Source organism: Lycorma delicatula, chromosome 5, assembly GCF_047948215.1.
Source record: "Lycorma delicatula isolate Av1 chromosome 5, ASM4794821v1, whole genome shotgun sequence".
NCBI classification, from domain to species: Eukaryota; Metazoa; Arthropoda; class Insecta; order Hemiptera; family Fulgoridae; genus Lycorma; species Lycorma delicatula.
The window spans coordinates 109,661,054-109,681,046 of record NC_134459.1 but is presented as its reverse complement, the minus strand read 5'-3'; the positions used below and the strand labels follow the sequence as shown (position 1 = coordinate 109,681,046).

Sequence of the window (19,993 nt, the reverse complement as noted above, 5' to 3'; positions counted from 1 at the left end):
TGAATACATAGATCCGCAGTGTTAGTCGTTCTACATATATAAAACATTATTTATAATAATATTACTTTCGATAAAACAAATTTATCTAATTTAAGTCATTTTATATTATTTAAAGGGGAGTTTACGAAAAGTCTATTATTATTATTTTTTTGGTTATGTTTTTGTTTAATAGCATGATCTTTTTTTAAAGTATGTTTTCAGTTTGCTTATGGTCTGCAAACCTAATAGACGAATTCGTTTAGATCTGATAAAAGTAAAACAACAATAAGTAAACAAATGTGTACATGAGTGTGTGTGTTTTTCAACAAATATGAAACAAAAACCGAATTTAATAAATTTGTTAATATTCAATAAATATTTTAATAAAAATTAAATTTTTATGTTATAAAATTATAAAACTTCCTTTTTTTTGTAATGCGATTAAAACGATATATCTAGGGATAATAATGTAATTGTAATATTATTTTTTATTGCTAATTGTAACAATATGCTCGTATTATTATTGGTTACATCTCTGCCTTTTATCTGGAAAGTTTGGGATTCAGATTCTAGTCAAGTTTTGGATCTTTTTTGTTCTGTAGACTTATAAAAAAAATTATAACAATTTAGACTACAAAAAAAAGTTATAGTTGTATTTGCGAACAGGTATAGTTGTAGGAAAAATATTAATATTTTTAAAATTAATATACAGTACTAATACGGTGAGCTTTAAAATGTAACATTTTTATTAGCGTTAATACGTAATGAGGTTGAAAAATACCGAAAGAGTTAAAAAGTTGTTACTAAATAATATTTGTCTGTGTTAAATATTGTCTGTAATAATAGTAAGTAAACATTCAGTACGTAAGATTTGAACGACTGCAGCTAGTGGAACGCTGCGCGCGCATTCTTTGTTACAAGCTATGTTTACCTGTCTATTATACTCGCCAGTTCGTCATCACTTCTCCTATTGTTAACTAATTACTGATGCGTTGTCTGTTTATAATTGTATCGTTTTACTTGTATTGTCATGAGTGATTGTGATATGCCGTGTTTTTTTACAACTTATTCAAGACTACGAATGTTTACTCTGATTATCATACAAGCGTTAAAACATTGTGTTCTACACGGTAAGAATGTTTGGTAATTTGTTATTTAAAAGTTATCGTTCTTTTAAATGTAGTAAACTTGAATCTAATTGTAATATTACATATTGCACTTTTTGATATTTGTGGTTGTAAATAGTAAGATATTTCAGATGTGGCAAAAATTTCACGTACTGGCCAGATCATTGACATATCTGACTCCTACGTTGTAATATTTAATCTAAATATTAGGATTGTGTTAGTCTTGTCATTAGTTTCAATAAAATTTGTGATTCATAAGAGATTTAAATTAAGTAAATTTGTGATTGTTACGGTTGAATGAGCTTCACATATGATATTAATTCTCGAGTTAGTGATTTGTTAAAAAAAAGTAAAGTACAGTTTTTGTTTTATAATTTAATGAGTTTGTTTTATTAAAGCATATATTGATACAATCTATAATTTAGGTTAATTTTATATCGACTATTGGCGATTTTTTGGGCTCCTTGTATTAAAATTGCTCCTTGCCTAGCGAAACGCTATATCTTTGTCCGTAGGTTTAAGCTTTAATAATGTGATTCATGGGAAGTCTGAAGAATTAGTTTGTGTTATTTTATATCCCAATTAATTGTCGTAGGCTGTTTTATTATGTTCATCCAAATTTCTTAATACATTCAAAAAATGTTCATTTTTGATTAATCGTTTAACTAGTCCGATTTTATATTCGTGTGAAACGTGCAAAAAAATTTTTAATCTTATTAATTACGTAATTACCAATCAGTTTCGGATAACCATTTTTAGCCGCGGATGAAAAACCAAAATAAAATTTGAGATTAGATATTTTTCTTAAAAAAAATAAATGAATAAAAGAAAACGAGCAGTACTGGTGCAAAATATGTTCAATATAAATTATGAAAATGACGACTTCGTAGAACAGGTCACAGTAGCAATTTACAATACTAAGGCAGTCGTTATAGTACTTTATTTTCGTAGAAATTAAAAAAAACCTTTTAGTACTTATCTTAATAATAGCTATTTTAAAATTACTGTACTTTTTTTTCATCAACATTCTGACTACACGAACATTCCAGAAATTAAGTAATTTTTTTTTTAATAAATAACCATTCCGAACTGAAATATCAATTACTTGAAAATTGCCAAATTACCAGAAAATAATTGGATAAGGCAGTAAAAATTAACATTAAAAACTTTTTTTATGGGTGTATTCAAATTTTTTTAGAAGTAATCCAAAAAGCGCACTGTAGCTTTCGTTTACTTCAGGTTTTTTTAAAAAGAATTTTAGAAATAAAATGAAATTAGATACGTTAAAACAAAAGTAATTCGGAATAAAATAAGATAATACTTGATTCTTATCATAAAAATGAAGCGACAGCACTTTAAAATTCTTTTTACTCGACTATGCCAACCGAGATATAATCCGATAAAATTATACATATATATACATACATATAAATGTATATATAATATACATACATATATTTCTTCCTACAGAAATATTCCTGAAGTAGAAATATATATTAATTAAGAAGTACGGTAAAAATTATAATTATCTTTAATTAATGAAATTACTAATTTTATTTTCTATTAATCTTAACGGTGAATATTTTTTTCTTAACTTTAATTTGTAATGTTATACTACATTTTTCTATCTTTCCTATTATCTGTATGTCATTGCCATGAAGTGGGACACATATGACGAACGACTGTTTTTAAAGAAACTATTTCTGGTTTCCAAGTTTCGTTAGACTAATTGTGTGTTTTTAATGTGTTTTTAACTTAAATCATAAAGAAATTACGTTTTCAATTTATCACTATATATATTATTCACTTAAGTACATCTAGATTACAATGTTTTTTTTTTAGTAATTTTAAAACTATTTTTAAAATTCTATAAATTAATTTTTTTTTGCTATTTCATCACTTACAATAAACTATCGATTGATTAAACGAGGAAAACTGCAGTGGTATATTGATTTGTTTGCTTAAATAATTTTCTTTTTTATTCATTTCTTCATGTATGATAAACATGTTTGAGAAAAAAAGTACCGTATTTACTCGAGTCTTAGCCGCCCCCAATTAAAAAAAGAATTTTTGTGAAAAAAAGTAAAATTAAGAATAAGAATGAGATTTATTTACAAAGAATTTTTTTATACAAAAAAAGATTATTAAAAGGATCGTATTTAAAAAAATAATAAATTATTTATAAGCTAATTACTAGTAAAAGTAAAATTTAAATTTAAGTTATAAAAAGTCGCAATACATAAAATAATTCCATGTAGGTAATTTCAGTTGAATAAATATTAATTACAATCAGATAAACATTCATTTTCACTATGGCTGTTTTTTGTGGAAGCGGTGTCAGCGTCATCAATATCCCATATTAGGTCGTCATCTGTTCTATTCATGGGCATATGTGATGCTGCATTTTTTAAAGCAGTGAGATATTATTTCATTGTGGATTTTATTACAGCCTATAGAAACCCATTTCGTTATTATTGAAGAACTTATTTTAGTTTTTCGTAAGCAGTTAGAAGAATGTAACTTGTTTTTGTATTCTTTTCTAAAGTGGTCTTTGAAAACTTCATTATACAGACATCGAGTGGTCAGTATTGACTGGTCATACCGTCCAGAATTATCACAAAGTTGCAATTTTCTTTCTTTATTTTATTTTTCGCTGAATCTGCTAATGTCCTTTAAATGCATCCATTACAACTATGTTTTTAAATTTTCGGAGAGCCCCTGCTCTGTTTCACACGGCATTTATCCATTCCATAATTTCATTAGTATAAAACCATTGTTTTGGGCACTCACTATCACATCGCTGAGATTTCTCGTTTTTGGGTATCGATTGCTTATTTAATATTAAAAATGGCCGTAATTTCTGGTCGTCTGGCGTAATGCACAGATAACATCACAGTGATGCGTTCTTTTTTCGTATTGTCTACTACTTTTAACTTCTTTTTCCCTCTTTGAAGTTACTGTATAATTACACGGCCATATTAAACTAAAGGGGGATTTCATCCAAATTTCTAATATTTTTAAAATCATACGAAAATTTGGAGGAAGTTACTAGCAGATTGAATTTCTCAGTCTAAGACAAAATTTCTCCCTTTTCAAAAATTTTCTGCACTTGATGCATAAAAAAATTAAAATTATTAATGGGTTCTCTTGCTTTCAATAATATCTGTGTTATTAGTGGCAGGGCTTCAGATTAAGCATCTTATATAAATTGAGGTGCATAATTTGGGGAAATCTTCCTGTTTTTCGTTCTGTGAAGCCCTTTGTCGTAGATTTGCAAGTAAAAATCAAATCACGTCGTTTACGTCATCTACAAACATTTGTTTCTTCAATGTTGAACTTTCTAGCAGCTTATCTATTCCCGTTTATCTCCGTGTATAAAGTCACCTTCTTTTTTATACTGGGTTCATAATGAACTCTTTTTGATGCCGTTGTTTGAACTCCGATGATAAGAGTGACAAAAATATGGACGATAAAAAATGAAATATGTAAAAAATGAAGTAGCAAAAAATATATGTAGGTAAAGTTCACACAACCAAGCTCTAATGTAGATTAAATACTACTGGGGTTTACTACAAGCAATGGTTTTTTACAGGTCATTATTAAATCCTAAAAGATTGTTAACCACAAAATAAAAAGCTCAATGTAGTCCTTTCCTTTGTCCTAATGATTCCGGTAGGATTCTGAAAAACTACCTGACTAAGAAAATAAGTTAAAACTACCAATTTTCAATTGAAAAAGATTAACTCTGAATAGAAGATTTTTATAAAAATTTGTAATCATTAATGTTTTTGTAAATGCAATTTTTAATGCTAATCGTAATAATGTAGGATATTTAAGGAACTGGAAAACATACAACTAAGAAGGTTTAAAAAGATCTATAATAAATCTTTTTTCGAACTAAAAAAAAAATACTAAGCAAATGCGGTATATGTATTTTACGCAATGCTTAATTTACAGTCGGTTCCAATTTACAAGAACAATAAGTAAATTTTAATACCGGAAAAATTTCATTCAGGGAGGGAGTTTCCATTGAAATCCCTCAAAGAACTGTATATGTATTTATATACGTATCTTATATAGTGTACATAAATATATAATAGACTTAAATAAATACGTACAAAGATCGTTGAACAAGTTCAGAACATAAAAGCGAAGAAAACACCAAAAAATTGTATTATAAATCACACAAAAAAGCAGTGAAACAAATCAAAGAACCAACAAATGTAAGCGGCGATACAAAGAATTTTGACGATGCACAGAACCCTAGGGTAGCTGATTCACCTCAAATCTCGGAGAACTAATATTATGCAGTCACTTTAGACGTTTAACGTTCTTGCAGTTATTCAGGTGGTTAACAGCTAGTTAGTTTGTATTGTTGTTCAGTCTCATTTTGTATCTTGTACCGAATTGTCGAATTTCCTTTCGAACGGTTGACAATTGCAGATAATCATGTATTTCAATGTTTTTCGCAAGCAACGGCGCTTCTGTTATTTCATAATAGTTTGTTAGAAATCGATGTACGGCTTCGATGTTATTCTCGATTGTTGTACCCTACAGTTGGATTTCGTAGGTCCAAGACGATTTCAGGACCGTTGATTACACCAATTGCTTGTTAGATAATGAGAGTTACGACCTCCTGCCTAACCAGTACGGTTCCCTGAACTTAATATTTAGCTACGTACGTGTTTTTCTCCCCGATATGATTCCTTCACGTCAGACGGCGATCCAATGCAGTTCTAGATATCGCACGCTGTTAGCATTAATTCGGAGTTTAGGAAGATTTGCTCGTATATCTATTCGCGAAGGTTCACACTCTCCCTCTTGTAAACTCATAAGTCATAAGTTGCGATGTAAATGAAGTAAAAATATTGTTATGAATGAAAATCTAATGGATAGTTAGTCAAACAGTTAGGATTCATAATTTCACATTTAAAGTGAAATGTTTAAAATTAATAAAAATTTGGGTAGATCGCCAGTATCATAAATTGCTAATAATTGGCATATATATTATTTACACACTAGGCTGATGTGGAAAAATTTCTGTACGTAAAAATTGATTTCCGTTTAAAATTTTATTTTTAACCGAAACATAAACTGCGTGGAGTATAAACTCATTCAAAACAGCTTCGTTCTCGTAATAGAAACATAAAAGTTTCATATTTCTTTACGTTAATATTGAAATATTAATTTTACATCATATTGAACATAAAAAACATTTTATTGTAACATACCGCTTACATTTTCTAGACAAATAAATTGAAAATAGTCTTTTTATTCGAGAATATTTTATTCTTCATTTTATTTTTAAATATATAATATTAATAAAATTTATTACTCGTTGTATACGTGAAAATAAGTTGGAAATTCAATAAAATTTTTAAATGTAAACCATTACACCTATATTGATATAAATGGTTCTATATTGAACTTAAAATATTGCTTTTATATTGCGAAATTAATGTTTATTTTTATTTTTACGTACGTAAAGTATCTGTTTTCCTTAACTCCAAGTCTATTTATTATTCTACTGCCAGTACCTTGGTGGATAATATTTTATTTTCTTAAAGTATTTTTTTATCACCTAGGACTAGTAGTAGATAAATCATAAAAAACAAGGTTTCATATAAATTAAAAAATAAAAATGCCTGAAAACATTTTAATTTTGAAAAAGGAAAAGATTGGCATATTTTAAGTTCTTTTTACGGCTTATTTTACGAATTTCTTTTTAAAAGTGTGTTTAAATATATATGCATACATATTTAACTGTAGAAAGTTGGATACAATTAGTTGACTTCAAATAGTTATTCTTTATTTTTTACCCGCTTAAATAATTTATGTTTCATGTAACGGTTATTTTGTTAAAAAAAAGAACGGTCTTTAATGTTATTGCGCCGTATTTTATAAATTAAATTCATTAAATAATTGCACATTTTTAACTAAAGAAAATTATTTCACTTTGTTCAGTATTTTTTAATTAATTTACTTTTTTATCACTAAATGCAATATATCTAGAGGTTGGATTATTTTATTGGATGACTAAAATAGTTATTAAAATAAAATTCGTTATAAAAGATTTAAGAAACTATTAATTACTGTAAAGTATACGATCATATCTATTGTCGTAACGATTGTATGCGATCTGATATACACAGTTACAATTACAATGAAGGGAGAAGTGGTTTCCTGTTGATTTTTACGAAACCGATGTAGATAATGAGCAAACATTAGATAATAGAATATGAAAATTAATTACTAGAATAAATTCTTACCCTGAAAGGTTTTTTGAATAATTTCCATCCGAGACATTACAGAAATGATTACAGTGTAACAATTTGCAATTTAATATAATGAAAAGTTTATATTAAAAAATATTCATTCCACTTTTTTTTACCATAAATAATAAAGGGTAAGAAATGGAGAATCAGAGTATTAGTCATCTGATCTCGACAATCGATCACTTGTAATCTATTACCTCAAATTTTAGGTCGATTATATTTTATCCAAATCTGTCATGTTTCCTTAAAATCATATTAATCTCCTAAATTAATCAGACTCTGTCATTTTTTATGATTTTTTTTTTTCATATCTATACCAATTTTTTACAAATTGACTTGAGTCCAAATTACCAGACAATTAATATAAATATTTCTGCGACGTGGAATAGGTAAATTTAAATCATATTTACATGACGAACATATTGATATAAATCTTTTCTGTTTTAAATTCTTTTCTTTTTTTTTCTTCTAAATTCAGTGATTTTATATTTCAAACTAATGATTTTTGTCTTGTTTCTATCAAAATTTAAAACAATGGAAACGTTTAAAATCAATAATTAACCTTTTACCCGCAATTTCGTTTTTTGTTTAGATTTGTTATTTCTAAACTTATAAAATAAACTCAATCGATAATATTTCCTTTAAATCTTTTTAGTAGAATGTATTTTATCAGTTACAACAGTTTTACACTTTTCCCCCTACGATTATGTTTATGCATCTTTGTTAACTTACTCTTTCGATTGTGCAGCTGAATGTTGTTAAACAGTTAATTTTAAAATTAAACTTATTGTAAAAATGTTTTACAAATTGTTCTATTTTACGTTACTTAATCAGTTTACGTATAAAAAATAATTTTTTTATTACTCGTATTTAGTCATTTATAATGATAAAAATTCAAATTAAAATATGAAAAATTTAAATAAAGAAAACCTATAAATGAAATCATACTCGTATGTTAAAAAATAACAGAAAAAGTATATTTTATTTGGTAAGAGTATAAGGAGAAAGAGTAGGTATGGTGGATTTGCTGATGATGTAGCAATAATGACGGAAAATGAGCAGAATTTAATGGAAGTGTTGGAAGAGATGGAATTTGGAATTTGTGCATAGTCAGGGTATAATATCGTTTCTCGGCCTCTTGGCTAAGATCAAAGTGTAGTACAGGGTATAATGTGCACAGGTAAACAAATAAGACTTGAAATACTCGGGGCAGTTGGATTCAAACGAAAGCAAAATGTATGCTGGGAAGAGGGTGTTTAGAAAATGTGGTGGACTGCTTTATTTATTTGGGCACTAAGATAACGTTAGTTGTCCGATCAAAAACGGAAATAGTTAACATTATCGACCAGACTAAGAACGAATTTAAAAAAAAGCGTAACTTATTCATTACACATAAACGTATGATGACCTTTAGAAAGAAGAGGCTTTAAATACTTTTGAATGGAGTGTGTTTTGGTACGGAAGCGAAACATGTACTGTGGTGGAGGTAGAAAGGAAGATTACAGCTTTTGAGATGTGGTACTACCGTAGAATGAAGAAAATCTGATGAATAGGCAAATTGGCTAATTGATAAACCTTACCTCTTGATCAAGTTAAAACAAAGAAAGGCCAACTTACGGGTAAAAAAAAAAAGTCATGACTTGTTGACTAAAACGATATTAGAAAATGTGGAAGCAAAGAACGCTACAGGAAGAACAAGCGGTATGACATGAAAGACATGAGATGTGGTGCGTTTAGGGAGTTAAAGGAATTTACTGAAAATCGGGAAGGCTGGAGATCAACAGAAAACCAAATGTTAGGATTGTCAAAAAAAGAAGAAGAATTTGGTATAAATTTACTGTTATAAATGTGTTTGGGAAAACCGAAAGGGTAAATGAAATTACAGACTAAATTAAATACTAAATATGAAACTCGAAACTTAATCAGAATTATCGGAAAATTTAGAATTAATAATGTTGTCTCTTTTGGTGATATAATGCAGTTGCCTCCAGTCAAAGACCATTGGTTTTTTATTCAACCTCCTTGGTGTGAAGCAGAAATTAATTTATTGCATCGGTTTTCAGCTTCGATGGTTTAGCTTTGAGTGGTTTAGATCTACGTAAAGTACTGAATAACCCGCATAATAAAAAAACACTTGCTGAGATGAAATGATTGAGAAACCGTGCGCAGGATTCAATACACTTCGCTCAAGGCTTCGATTCATTGATTATTAATGACATATCAATAGTGTTAAGAGTATTATGAAGAAATTCAGTTACACGTAACTTAACAAGTAATACACGTGTATAACACGTTTACACGTTTTAATACACGTATATAGAATTATAAGATTCTTTAGTGTCTCTACCGATGCTGTATGTTTTGTATTGTGTATGTTAGGTATGAAAGGTTTAAGAAGAGATGTCTTGAATTTTGATGATTTTTGACATACTTGTGCAAAAACTCACATTACCTGCCCTAGAGAACACCATAAAACATTATCTATCGTGACGGATAGAATATCAGGAATTCCACTGTCCTTACCTTCCCAGCCAAAAAATCTTTTTGTCAATTTTCTGACCGATTTTTGTGTAAAACGTTTCAATATCATGGTACCCCGCAGCTGCGTTGATTGCAGCAAGATTTATTTCAATCGGATTAGTAGGAATATTTTATGCGCGAACAGAAAAAAAAATATACGGGTCGAATACGTAACCTCTTTTTTTGAAGTCTGTTTGTGCGTGAAACTTTTTTCAACATCTGGTACCTCCGTGAAAAGCAGCTGCGTCAATTGCAACAAGATTTATTCCAGTCGGAAAAATAGGAAAAAACTTATGCGCAAACAAACATAAAAAACAATATACGGTCCGAATACATACGAGGTTTGTGAGAAAAGTAATGAGACTGACTTTTTACTTACCAAAGTTTTTATTTTTTTTAAACAACAATATTATCCCCATCAAGGACCAATTCCAGCAGCGCTGGAAGGCTTCAACTGGTCGGTCACAGTCTTTTGAATGTTCTCCAGAGTTCCAAAATGACGTCCTTTTAAGACGTGTTTCAATTTCAGGAAAAGGAAAAAGTCACAAGGACTCAAATCGGGTGAATACGGGGGTTAAGAAACCATAGGAATGGGTTTTGAGGTGAAAAATTCCCTGGTGGAAATGGCCGTGTGACACGGGGCATTGTCATGATGAAGCATCCACTTGTCTGCAATGTCTGGTCTCACGCGAATCACTCTTTTCCTGAGCCTTTCAAGGGCACCTTTGTAAAACACTCGGTTGACAGTTTGTCCTGAAGGAACAAATTCTTTATGCACGATACCCCTACTGTCAAAAAATCAAATCACCATGGTTTTGATCTTTGATTTGCTCATTCGACATTTTTTCGGTCGAGGAGATGACGGAGTGTGCCACTCTTCGCTTTGCCGCTTTGTTTCAGGATCGTACTCAGATATCCAGGATTCATCATCTGTGATCACACGATTGAAGAATTCTTGGTCATTGTCAATCTTCTCAAGGAGATCAACGCACACGTTTCTTCGATTGTCCTTCTGTTCCGTTGTGAGGTTTTTCGGCACCAATTTCGCACAAACCTTTCGCATGTCCAAATCGTCTGTCAAAATTTGTTGTACGGTGAAAGTGTTTAAATTTAACTGTTCACTCATCATTCTTTCTAAATGACGGTCTGATCTCACAAGAACCCTCACACGCTCAACGTTTTCGTCAGATTTTGAAGTTGAAGGTCTCCCTGAACGAGGCTGATCTTCAACTTGTTTTCGGCCTTCCAAAAATGATTTGTGCCAGCGGAAAACTTGTGCTCTTGATAAGCAGTGTTCCCCATAGGCCTGTTTCAACTTTTCAACGGTCACACTCGCTGATTCCCCAAGTTTAACACAAAACTTGATTGCACAACGTTGCTCTAAATTCCGATGCTCCCCATTTTCATAAAACACAACTTCACTGATGGGGCTGTCAAAAATAATGTGTCGGCTGAACGGTGTTGAAACTCATACTGAGCATGTGGAAAGGATGAATAAACCGGTCTGGCACAGACCGGTAGACACAGCGTTGCCGGTGTTACCAATCTCATTACTTTTCTCACACACCTCGTAAGCTCCTTTTTTGTAGTTTTTTTATGAATTGCCTCAGCAAGTACTTACAAACGACACTTTAATTATACTGTATGTATATATTCAATATGTACTATACAGATACTGCTTGCAAAAAAAAGTCCCATTCTGCTTACAAATAATTGTAGTACAATGAAATTTTCCATTCATTTGCTTATATTTGAAGAAAAATTTACCCGATTTTAATAAATTTAGTTACAAAACATTTAGATCTCGCTTCAAGATTTTCCTTGTGGGCACCATAAAGCTATCTTTTAGAGAGATGATTTAGTGAGCGATTTGCAATTACTAAACGAAAAATTATATTGTAAAATAGTATAAATTCTCTCTTCCAACAACGATATGCATAGTATATTATGCATATACTGATAGAATATTGCATATTCTAATTTATATATAAAGATGATAGATTACGATTACCATAAGATTACTGTTTATCCAGTGTACCTGCCTTAACTCAACGGGTTGGTCTAGTGGTGAATGCGTCTTCACAAATCAACTGATTCGGAAGTCGACAGTTCCAGCATTCAGTCCTAGTAAAGTCAGATATTTTTACATGGATTTGAATACTAGATCGTGGATACCGGTGTTCTTTGGTGGTTGGCTTTCAATTAACCACACATCTAAGGAATGGTGGAACTGAGACTGTACAAGACGACACTTCATACACACTCGGAACGGGGTGTTCGGATAATACTGTGATTATCCGAACGGCAATTATCGGAGGCTAAACAGGAAAAAGAACGAAAGTGTACCTGCCTTAATAATAAATAAGCAGTTGCATAAGGCATCTGTTTAACTGACTTAATTTATAAGAAAATTACGCAGCATGGTGCAGGTGCGCTCCAACTTTTATGTCAACATATTCTAACATTTTCTCTTTTTCTTTTAGTATTAATATTATTATGAATCTATTTATTCACGTATCAATTTTTAGAATTTTATGAAGCTTGAATGTTTTGTTTTTCAGAACTAGCTAATATGAAACAAATCGTTTTACTGGATTATTAAATTTCAACGTCTAGGAATAGCACTAAATTGAAATTGACATCGATGTTGAGTTAATATTTTACTTTATTTTAATATTTTTAAAATTAAGTTAGAATATTCTATTTCACGTAGTTTTTTTTGTTAACTTTTTGTTTGTTTTATAAAATCGTATTTGTGTATTTTTTTAAATTAAAAAGTATATTTTTACACATATAAAACGTGTGGTAGGTTAGATAATTACTTTTTCTGATGTTTCTGAACGTAACCTTTTTTATGCATTTCTAATTTTTAGTTTCAGTGAAATGGTTTTTAAAATTACGAAGCGAGAGATTAAAAGACTTTTCTGCAGTAACATTTTATCTACAACAAACAATTTCTATCAAGTTAAATAATTTAAGGTCTTCAACAAATTGTTACAACTTTATAATTTTACAAAAGATATGAAATAGGGTAGAAGTTAATTATCTTTTTTATTTTTAACTGTTTTTCTTTATATGCGAATTAAATTTATTCAAAATCTTATATTATTACTCAAATACTGGTTGTGTAATCTGTTAATATGTTTGTACTTATATACAGACTTGTATACTTGTTTGTACTGTTGTATATGCTTGTAATTCCAGAACGGTTGCATTGATTTTTATGAAATATGTCACACTATACATGAGATGATTTAGTCAGCGACTCGCAATATTACTAAACGAAAAATGATATTGTAAAATAGTATAAATTCTCTCTTCCAACAACGGTATGCATAGATATTCTAATTATATATAAAGGTGATAGATTACGATTAGCAGAGGATACACAAATAACTGTTGAAGATACACAAATATTTCAAGTATCACTATTTTAATTAGCAATGATACTTGGTATATATTTCCATATTCCTTCGTAAAAGCTTCTATGGAGCATTAATTTATCAGTAAAAATGAAACATCCAATTATTTCGTGAGAAATTTAATACGGTAAGGTTTTATGTTTGTGTCTCTATAAATCTCGAACAGAACTGATTTTCAGTCAGTAGGTTTCAGTTTGATGCCTGTTTCACAAAAACCGTGCAATTTTTACGAGAAAGAAATTATTTATTCGACTCGATCTCACAAACTATATTATTTTTTTTCAAAAATGTTGAATTTTCTTAAATAAATCGAATTACTACTTTTTTTCATTAAATCAATATTTTTTTACGTTTCATTTCTAATTTATCATTCGGAAACTATACAGAATTGAAATTTTAAGTGTCGTTTATTGTGATTATGATGACTTATTTAAACGTCAACTTATTCGTTTTATTTTATTCTTCATCTGTAGATCAGTTCATAAATCTAATCTTTACATAGTGTTTTTAATAATTCTTTTTTAATTTTATCAAACTACACGTGGAAAAGAATGAGTTTTATTTAGTTCAGTTCTGTATTTCGTAAATGTCAGTGTGTATCGTGTAAATGTCAGTATTTCGTAAATCATCATGGTAGGAGATTTCAACAGTAGGCTGGTGGCGGCTGGCGGTCGATGTACGAATAAGAGAGGTAAATTATTAACAGACTTGATGGAGACCGTTGGCTGCCATTGCGTTAATGATGAGACGCCTACATTCGAGGCCAGGGGACATACCTCTTTCCTGGACCTCACCATACTTGACAATAGATGGAGGAGTCAGCAGTGGTATTGGGAGGTGATACCACATGATATACCTAGCGACCATTATGCCACGATGATATCATTGAACGATGTCAGTTTTAAGACGAATGAACAACCCTCGTTGATTAGATTTTCGGCGTACCAAATAGAAGTAATACAATAGAGTGGCTACAAGACTAGAGGCGGCTGAACATCTTACGCCAGATACTTTGACCAATATTGTTATGCAAGAGATGGATAGAGAATCGCGCAATGGCCTCAGGAAACACACGGTCTATTGGTGGACAGGTGAAATAGCGCTCCTTAGACAGACGCTACAAACCAGGAGACGTGTAATGCAAAGGCTCAGACCCGCGGGTGACTCGAGATATCAGGAGGCAATTAGCAACTATAAAGAGGCTAGAAGAGCTCTCTCAATAAAGCTATAAAGAATCAGAAGAGAATACACTGGTCGAGGTTGTGTGCTGAACTAGATAGTGACCCATGGGGCATGGCTTTTAAAATTGTTACAAAGAGGTTTGGCAGAAGGCTTCCGATACTCTCCAAGAATTGGGCTGAAACACAAGTATCTAGTCTTTTCCCGCATATAACTGTTGAGGAGCGCAACCCCACTGAATGCGATAGCAGAAGATTTGCCTTATGCGAGTTGCAATGTGCTGGAGGCATGCTTGCGATTAAGAATAGCCCCGGACCGAACCAAATACCAGCTGCATTAATTAAGAATCTCATCAAGAAAGCACCTTGGGAGATACTCGAGGTGGCCAGCTACGGCCTGATTCACAAGACTTTCCCGGAGTGTTGGAAGGAGGCAAAAGTTGTGTTTTTGCCTAAAGGCACAAATGATACAGGACAATTGACATATAGACCGTTGAGCCTCCTCAACACGATGGGAAAAGTGGTTGAAGAAATGTTGGCTGGCCGCATAGTGCAGGAGGTGGAAGATGGTGCGAAAATAAGTGCTGATCAGTTTGGTTTTTGGAAAGGCAGGTCAACAGTTCAGGCAATTAGTAAGGTGATTAGTTGGGCTAACGAAACTAGAAGAGGTACTTGGCGGACAAGAAACATTCCTTGCTTGTCTCTTTAGACGTGAAGAATGCTTTCGGGTCGATTCCATGGAAACATATTAATGCGGCCATGGTTGAAAAGGGAATTAGCCCGTACTTGAGAAGGCAAGTAGAGGAATACCTCAAAAGTCGCAGCTGTAAAGTCAAGGCGCAAGAGCAAGAGATATCCTTTAGTATGAGCGCCGGAGTACCGCAGGGCTCAGTCCTTGGACCACTTTTATGGGTCATTGCCTTTGATGGTGTGCTTCGGCTAACATTTCCTGAGGGTGTACAAATTATAGCATACGCAGATGATCTTGCAATCCTTGTGCAGGCCAGAACGATCGATGAAGTTAAAAACAAGGCAAACGCTGCATTAGAGACAGTTGGTAGATGGCTCATTGATAGGGGATTGCAGCTTTCGATAGATAAATGTAAATACATTAAATTCACTGGAAAACGTGTATTGTGCACCCAGTAGATACACGAATTGGAGACTATAATATTGAGGAAGTAACAGTATTAAAATATCTTGGAGTCATCTTACAGAAAAACTGCAGATTTACTGAGCAGGTACTAAGTGTCTGTCAGAGTGCGGAGAAACTGTCTAAATGCCTAAATATAATTTTGTCAAAGCAGAGCGCTCCTCGGGCATCAAAAAGAAGAGTTTTAGCGACAACCGTAGGTTCATCAATGATGTATGCCGTGTCGGCATGGAGTTGTGCTCTCACTATTAGCAGAAATAGAGACAGGTTGAAGAGAGCACACAAGGGGATAATACTGGGAGTAGTATCTGCCTATAGAACTGTTTCTTACGAGGCTCTCTGTGTGCTCTCGGGAATGTTACCGATCGACCTTATCGCCAGATATAGAACTGACAAGTTTTTAGGGAGAGCAGAAAATGAAGTCAGGGAAAACATACATAGAATCTGGCAGGAGAGATGGGCAGAGGCTGGAGTGGCTGGATGGACAGGAACCTTAATTCCAGAATTAACAGGATGTATAAACAGGCGACATGGAGAAACTGACTATTGGATCACCCAGTTCCTGATGGGACATGGGTGTTTCAATGGTTATCTCCATAAGGTGGGAAGAAGGAATGAACCCACGTGCATGTACTGCGAACAGGACGATGATTCTGAGCATACGTTTTTAGTATGTAATAAATGGATAAGACTAAGACACGACGCGGGTATTCATGGAAAAACGCCGAAGGAAACCATGGATTTCATGCTCAGTAGTAAGGAGAACTGGAGGAAGGTCGCTGATTGTATAAAGACAGTACTAAAACAGAAGAATGAAGATGAAAGAAGTATGGGTTTCTAGTATGTTAGGTTGGGTGGACAGCCTCAGCGGTGAGAGCCAGCATGCTTAGGTGTGCTGGTTTCAATGATCCGCTGAGGACTCCTTGGGATGTGCTGTAGGGACAAGAGAGTATTATGAAAGATCCGGGGGTCACATCACGACTTGTAGGTATGATGTGGTTCCATAGAGGACATAATAGAGAATAAAAAATCTCAAAAGAGCCACCGGTAGGCCTGACCTGCCATGCCGGTATATAGCCGGTTGGCGGGGAGGGCCTATTAGAGTAACGGACACTCCCCTGGGTGGCGTAATACCATCAAGTCGGTCCGGCCCAGGGGAGTAGAGAAAAAAAAAATGTCAGTGTCAATTACTAGTTGACTGCACTGATTTCACTGTTTTTTTGTTTTTTTAAATAATAATTTTGTTGTACATAAATTTTATCTAATATTAATTTATCTGCATAATATCTCTACGTAAACTTTCCCTTTTAATAACTTATTAAATTTATATATTTGAACTTTTTTTTAATCCTGTTTAACCTTCGGGAATTACCGTAAGGTATTACTTCTGGATATGTATGTATAAAGTGAAGTGTAGTCTTGTACAGTCTCAGGTCGCCCATTTTGGAGATGTGTGGTTAATTGCAACCCTACCACCAAAGAATACCTGTATCCACGATCTAGTATTCAAATTCGTATAAAAGTAACTGCTAGGATTTGAACGTTGGAACTCTCAACATCGAAATCAGCTGATTTGCGAAGACGCGTTCACCACTAGACCAACTCCCGTGGGTTCATTATTTAAACTTATTTTCGTGTATAATTTCTAAAATGATTCCTAATTTTATTTACTATATAACTAACCGAAAATCTTAAAAACTATGGTTAAAACAAGAACTAAGGAATTTAAAGGACTAAGATAACAATTTTGATTATCAGTCGTTCCAAGCCGTAAAAGGTTTGCTGTCGATCTTCCTAGAAAGTAATGCTAATTGTAATGTAAGGATCACATGTAGAATGTATTCTTACTAATTCAATAATGATGTATATAAAATTTGTTACAACTTGCGAGTTGATGAACTTGTTTAGATCGTATCTAATTAAATACTGTACATGAAGAGCTATCTCAGAAATCGGATACTTTCATTACTTACTATTTCACATGGAATCGGATCAGCTTACGAAAATGAATGTAACATTAATACAATTTAATAGAAGCTAATAAATATAATTGTTTCTATGTTCTATTAACCGCGATCGACGAACAAATACATTTGTTTTTCGTGCATAGTATTTTTATGATACCCTGAAATGTAATTATTTTTAAGTTTCTTTTTTCGACACACCACTTAATAAATTTCAAACAGTTTTGAATTTTCGCATTTTTTCGACTTTCTTTTTTTTAAGTACCCTGCAACTAAATTTTTATTTAATTTTTATTCTTTGTATTTTTAATTTTTTCATCTCTTTTTTATAATTATTTTGTTTGGTGTATTATGCAATGTATTTATTCATAAAATTATAATTTTTTTGTGTAAGTAGATTTTATTTGAATTTATTAGTTGTGTAGATTTTATAAATTTATTTTCTTTTCTTTTAATTTCATTTTCTTTTAATATCATTCCCATTTCCCTTCTTTTACTTAGGTTGTTGAATTTTAATTAACATAACTCTCGCAACAGTGATCGGTATGAGACTGAATAAACCTAAGTGATATTTTTTTTAATTAGAATTTCTTTCTGTTAAGGATTGCAAATAAACGTAAAATTAATTTACACGCGTATAAATAAAGTGATATTAACTCGAATAGAACGAAAGTAGGGAAGTGAAACTAGATGAATTGATTATGACGTATGGTATTTTAGATTTTGAATTGTGTATGAAGTGTAATCATCATACAGTTTTGATCATAATGTGTCCTCATACGTACAAATAAACTTCATATATCGTAGTTTTTTACGCTAGCTTCTATGATTGTGTCTGTATACACACACACACACACACCACGTTATACTGGTGAAAATAAAGATTTCGCGATGAATTCTGCGCCTTAGCTAAAATTACTTTGGTATAACTGTTAAAAATACAGTTTTGAGACCTATTTTTTTCAGGTCAGATTTCATACAGATCCACCAAATTTACCTATTTATTTGTACCCCAAGAGCTTTAGTACGGTTTAATTTCACAGAGGAAGGAGAAAGCTAGGCTAAATGTTTCGCGAGCTGAAGCTCCCTAACGAACCGTTTTCTGACCTATGATTATCATATCCGTATTTATTATTTTAGCTATACCTTTTTATTATTTTAGCTATAGATTCATCTCCCGAGAGATTGTCGTGCAATTTGGAATATCATTCTCTCTTTCTCTCTCTCTGTATATATATATATATATGTAATGAATAAAATTGAAACATAATCTTGTTAATAATATTATAGGTTATATTAATATGATATTAAATAATAAATTTGATTAAATTTTTAATCGACACATACATACTGGACATTGATACATACTGGACGTATGCTTATCGGTAGAATAAAATTCAAAAGAGTTACGTGAATGCGTGTTTTTATTGCAGTCTGGGCCTGAATTTGTAATTAAAACTTACTGTTGCGTTTAATAGCTTAAATTAATGCCGTGTAATTGTTATAACGTTTATTCTACCTTTATTATAACTTCACATTTAACTTACAATTTGTTATTCTGTTAAAATTGCAAGATATTTTTTCTTTTATTTTATATATATAGAAATTCCTGGATTTAAAAAAAAATTATGTCCTTCGCAAAGGTGGTCGGTTACAAAAAATATATTTATTGCATAATAAACAGAATTTTTCTCTCCGTTGGTTTCAGGGTATTTTTACCACAAATAACAGTTTGTTTTCGTTTTTGTATATTGTGATAATATTATTACACATACAATTCAGGTTTACTTTATGTAGTTTTAACATTGTACGGTTCAGTTTTAAAAATTTTAATTTATTATTAGATATAATGAGATATTAAAATATAATATTTATATAATTTATTTTGTGTTTGCTTCTAAATATATATTTATGTTTTGGTCGTGAAGAACTATTACATAAATTTCAAATAATAAATAAATATCTCACGTATTAGATAACGGTATTTGCAAATGTATCTGTAATGATGGAATTTCATATTGCTGATACTCGCCGTTATCCTGACCACATTGACGTAGTCTGGTTGCCTAGAGTACAGGAATTGTTTGTTATATTTACTAAGCCAACTTTAAAGCTGAAATCATCCCCACCACATAATATCCACTTCGCGTAAGCGTCACCATGACAACTCATCGGATGTTCATAACTCACGGATGATCAATGTTTTGTTCCCAATTTTATACAACGTATGGTTAATATAATTTCTATATTAACTTTTTTTCGTAATTAGTCGTAAAAATAATAAAATTGCTGATTTTGAAAAAAAAATTATTATTTTGTTTTTCATAATTTCATGATATTAAATTAAACACTAGGTATGATTCTCATTATAGAAA

At 31.6% G+C, this 19,993-nt stretch overlaps 1 protein-coding gene across 4 annotated transcripts in view; it reads left to right on the top strand.

The window, feature by feature from the left end:
• The first annotated feature begins 949 nt into the window (after positions 1-949).
• LOC142325295 (A-type potassium channel modulatory protein KCNIP1-like) overlaps positions 950-19,993 on the top strand; it is a 698,781-nt gene continuing 679,737 nt past the window's right edge. For 3 of the 4 annotated variants that reach the window (XM_075366851.1, XM_075366849.1, XM_075366853.1), the window contains exon 1: positions 992-1,109. Coding sequence is in view for 1 of the 4 variants with exons in the window: in XM_075366854.1 (XP_075222969.1) it covers positions 1,010-1,109 (100 nt within the window). In the remaining 3 variants the exon portion in view is untranslated. Of the gene's footprint in view, positions 1,110-19,993 lie in introns of all 4 variants that reach the window. The other variant, XM_075366854.1, reaches the window with a different exon arrangement.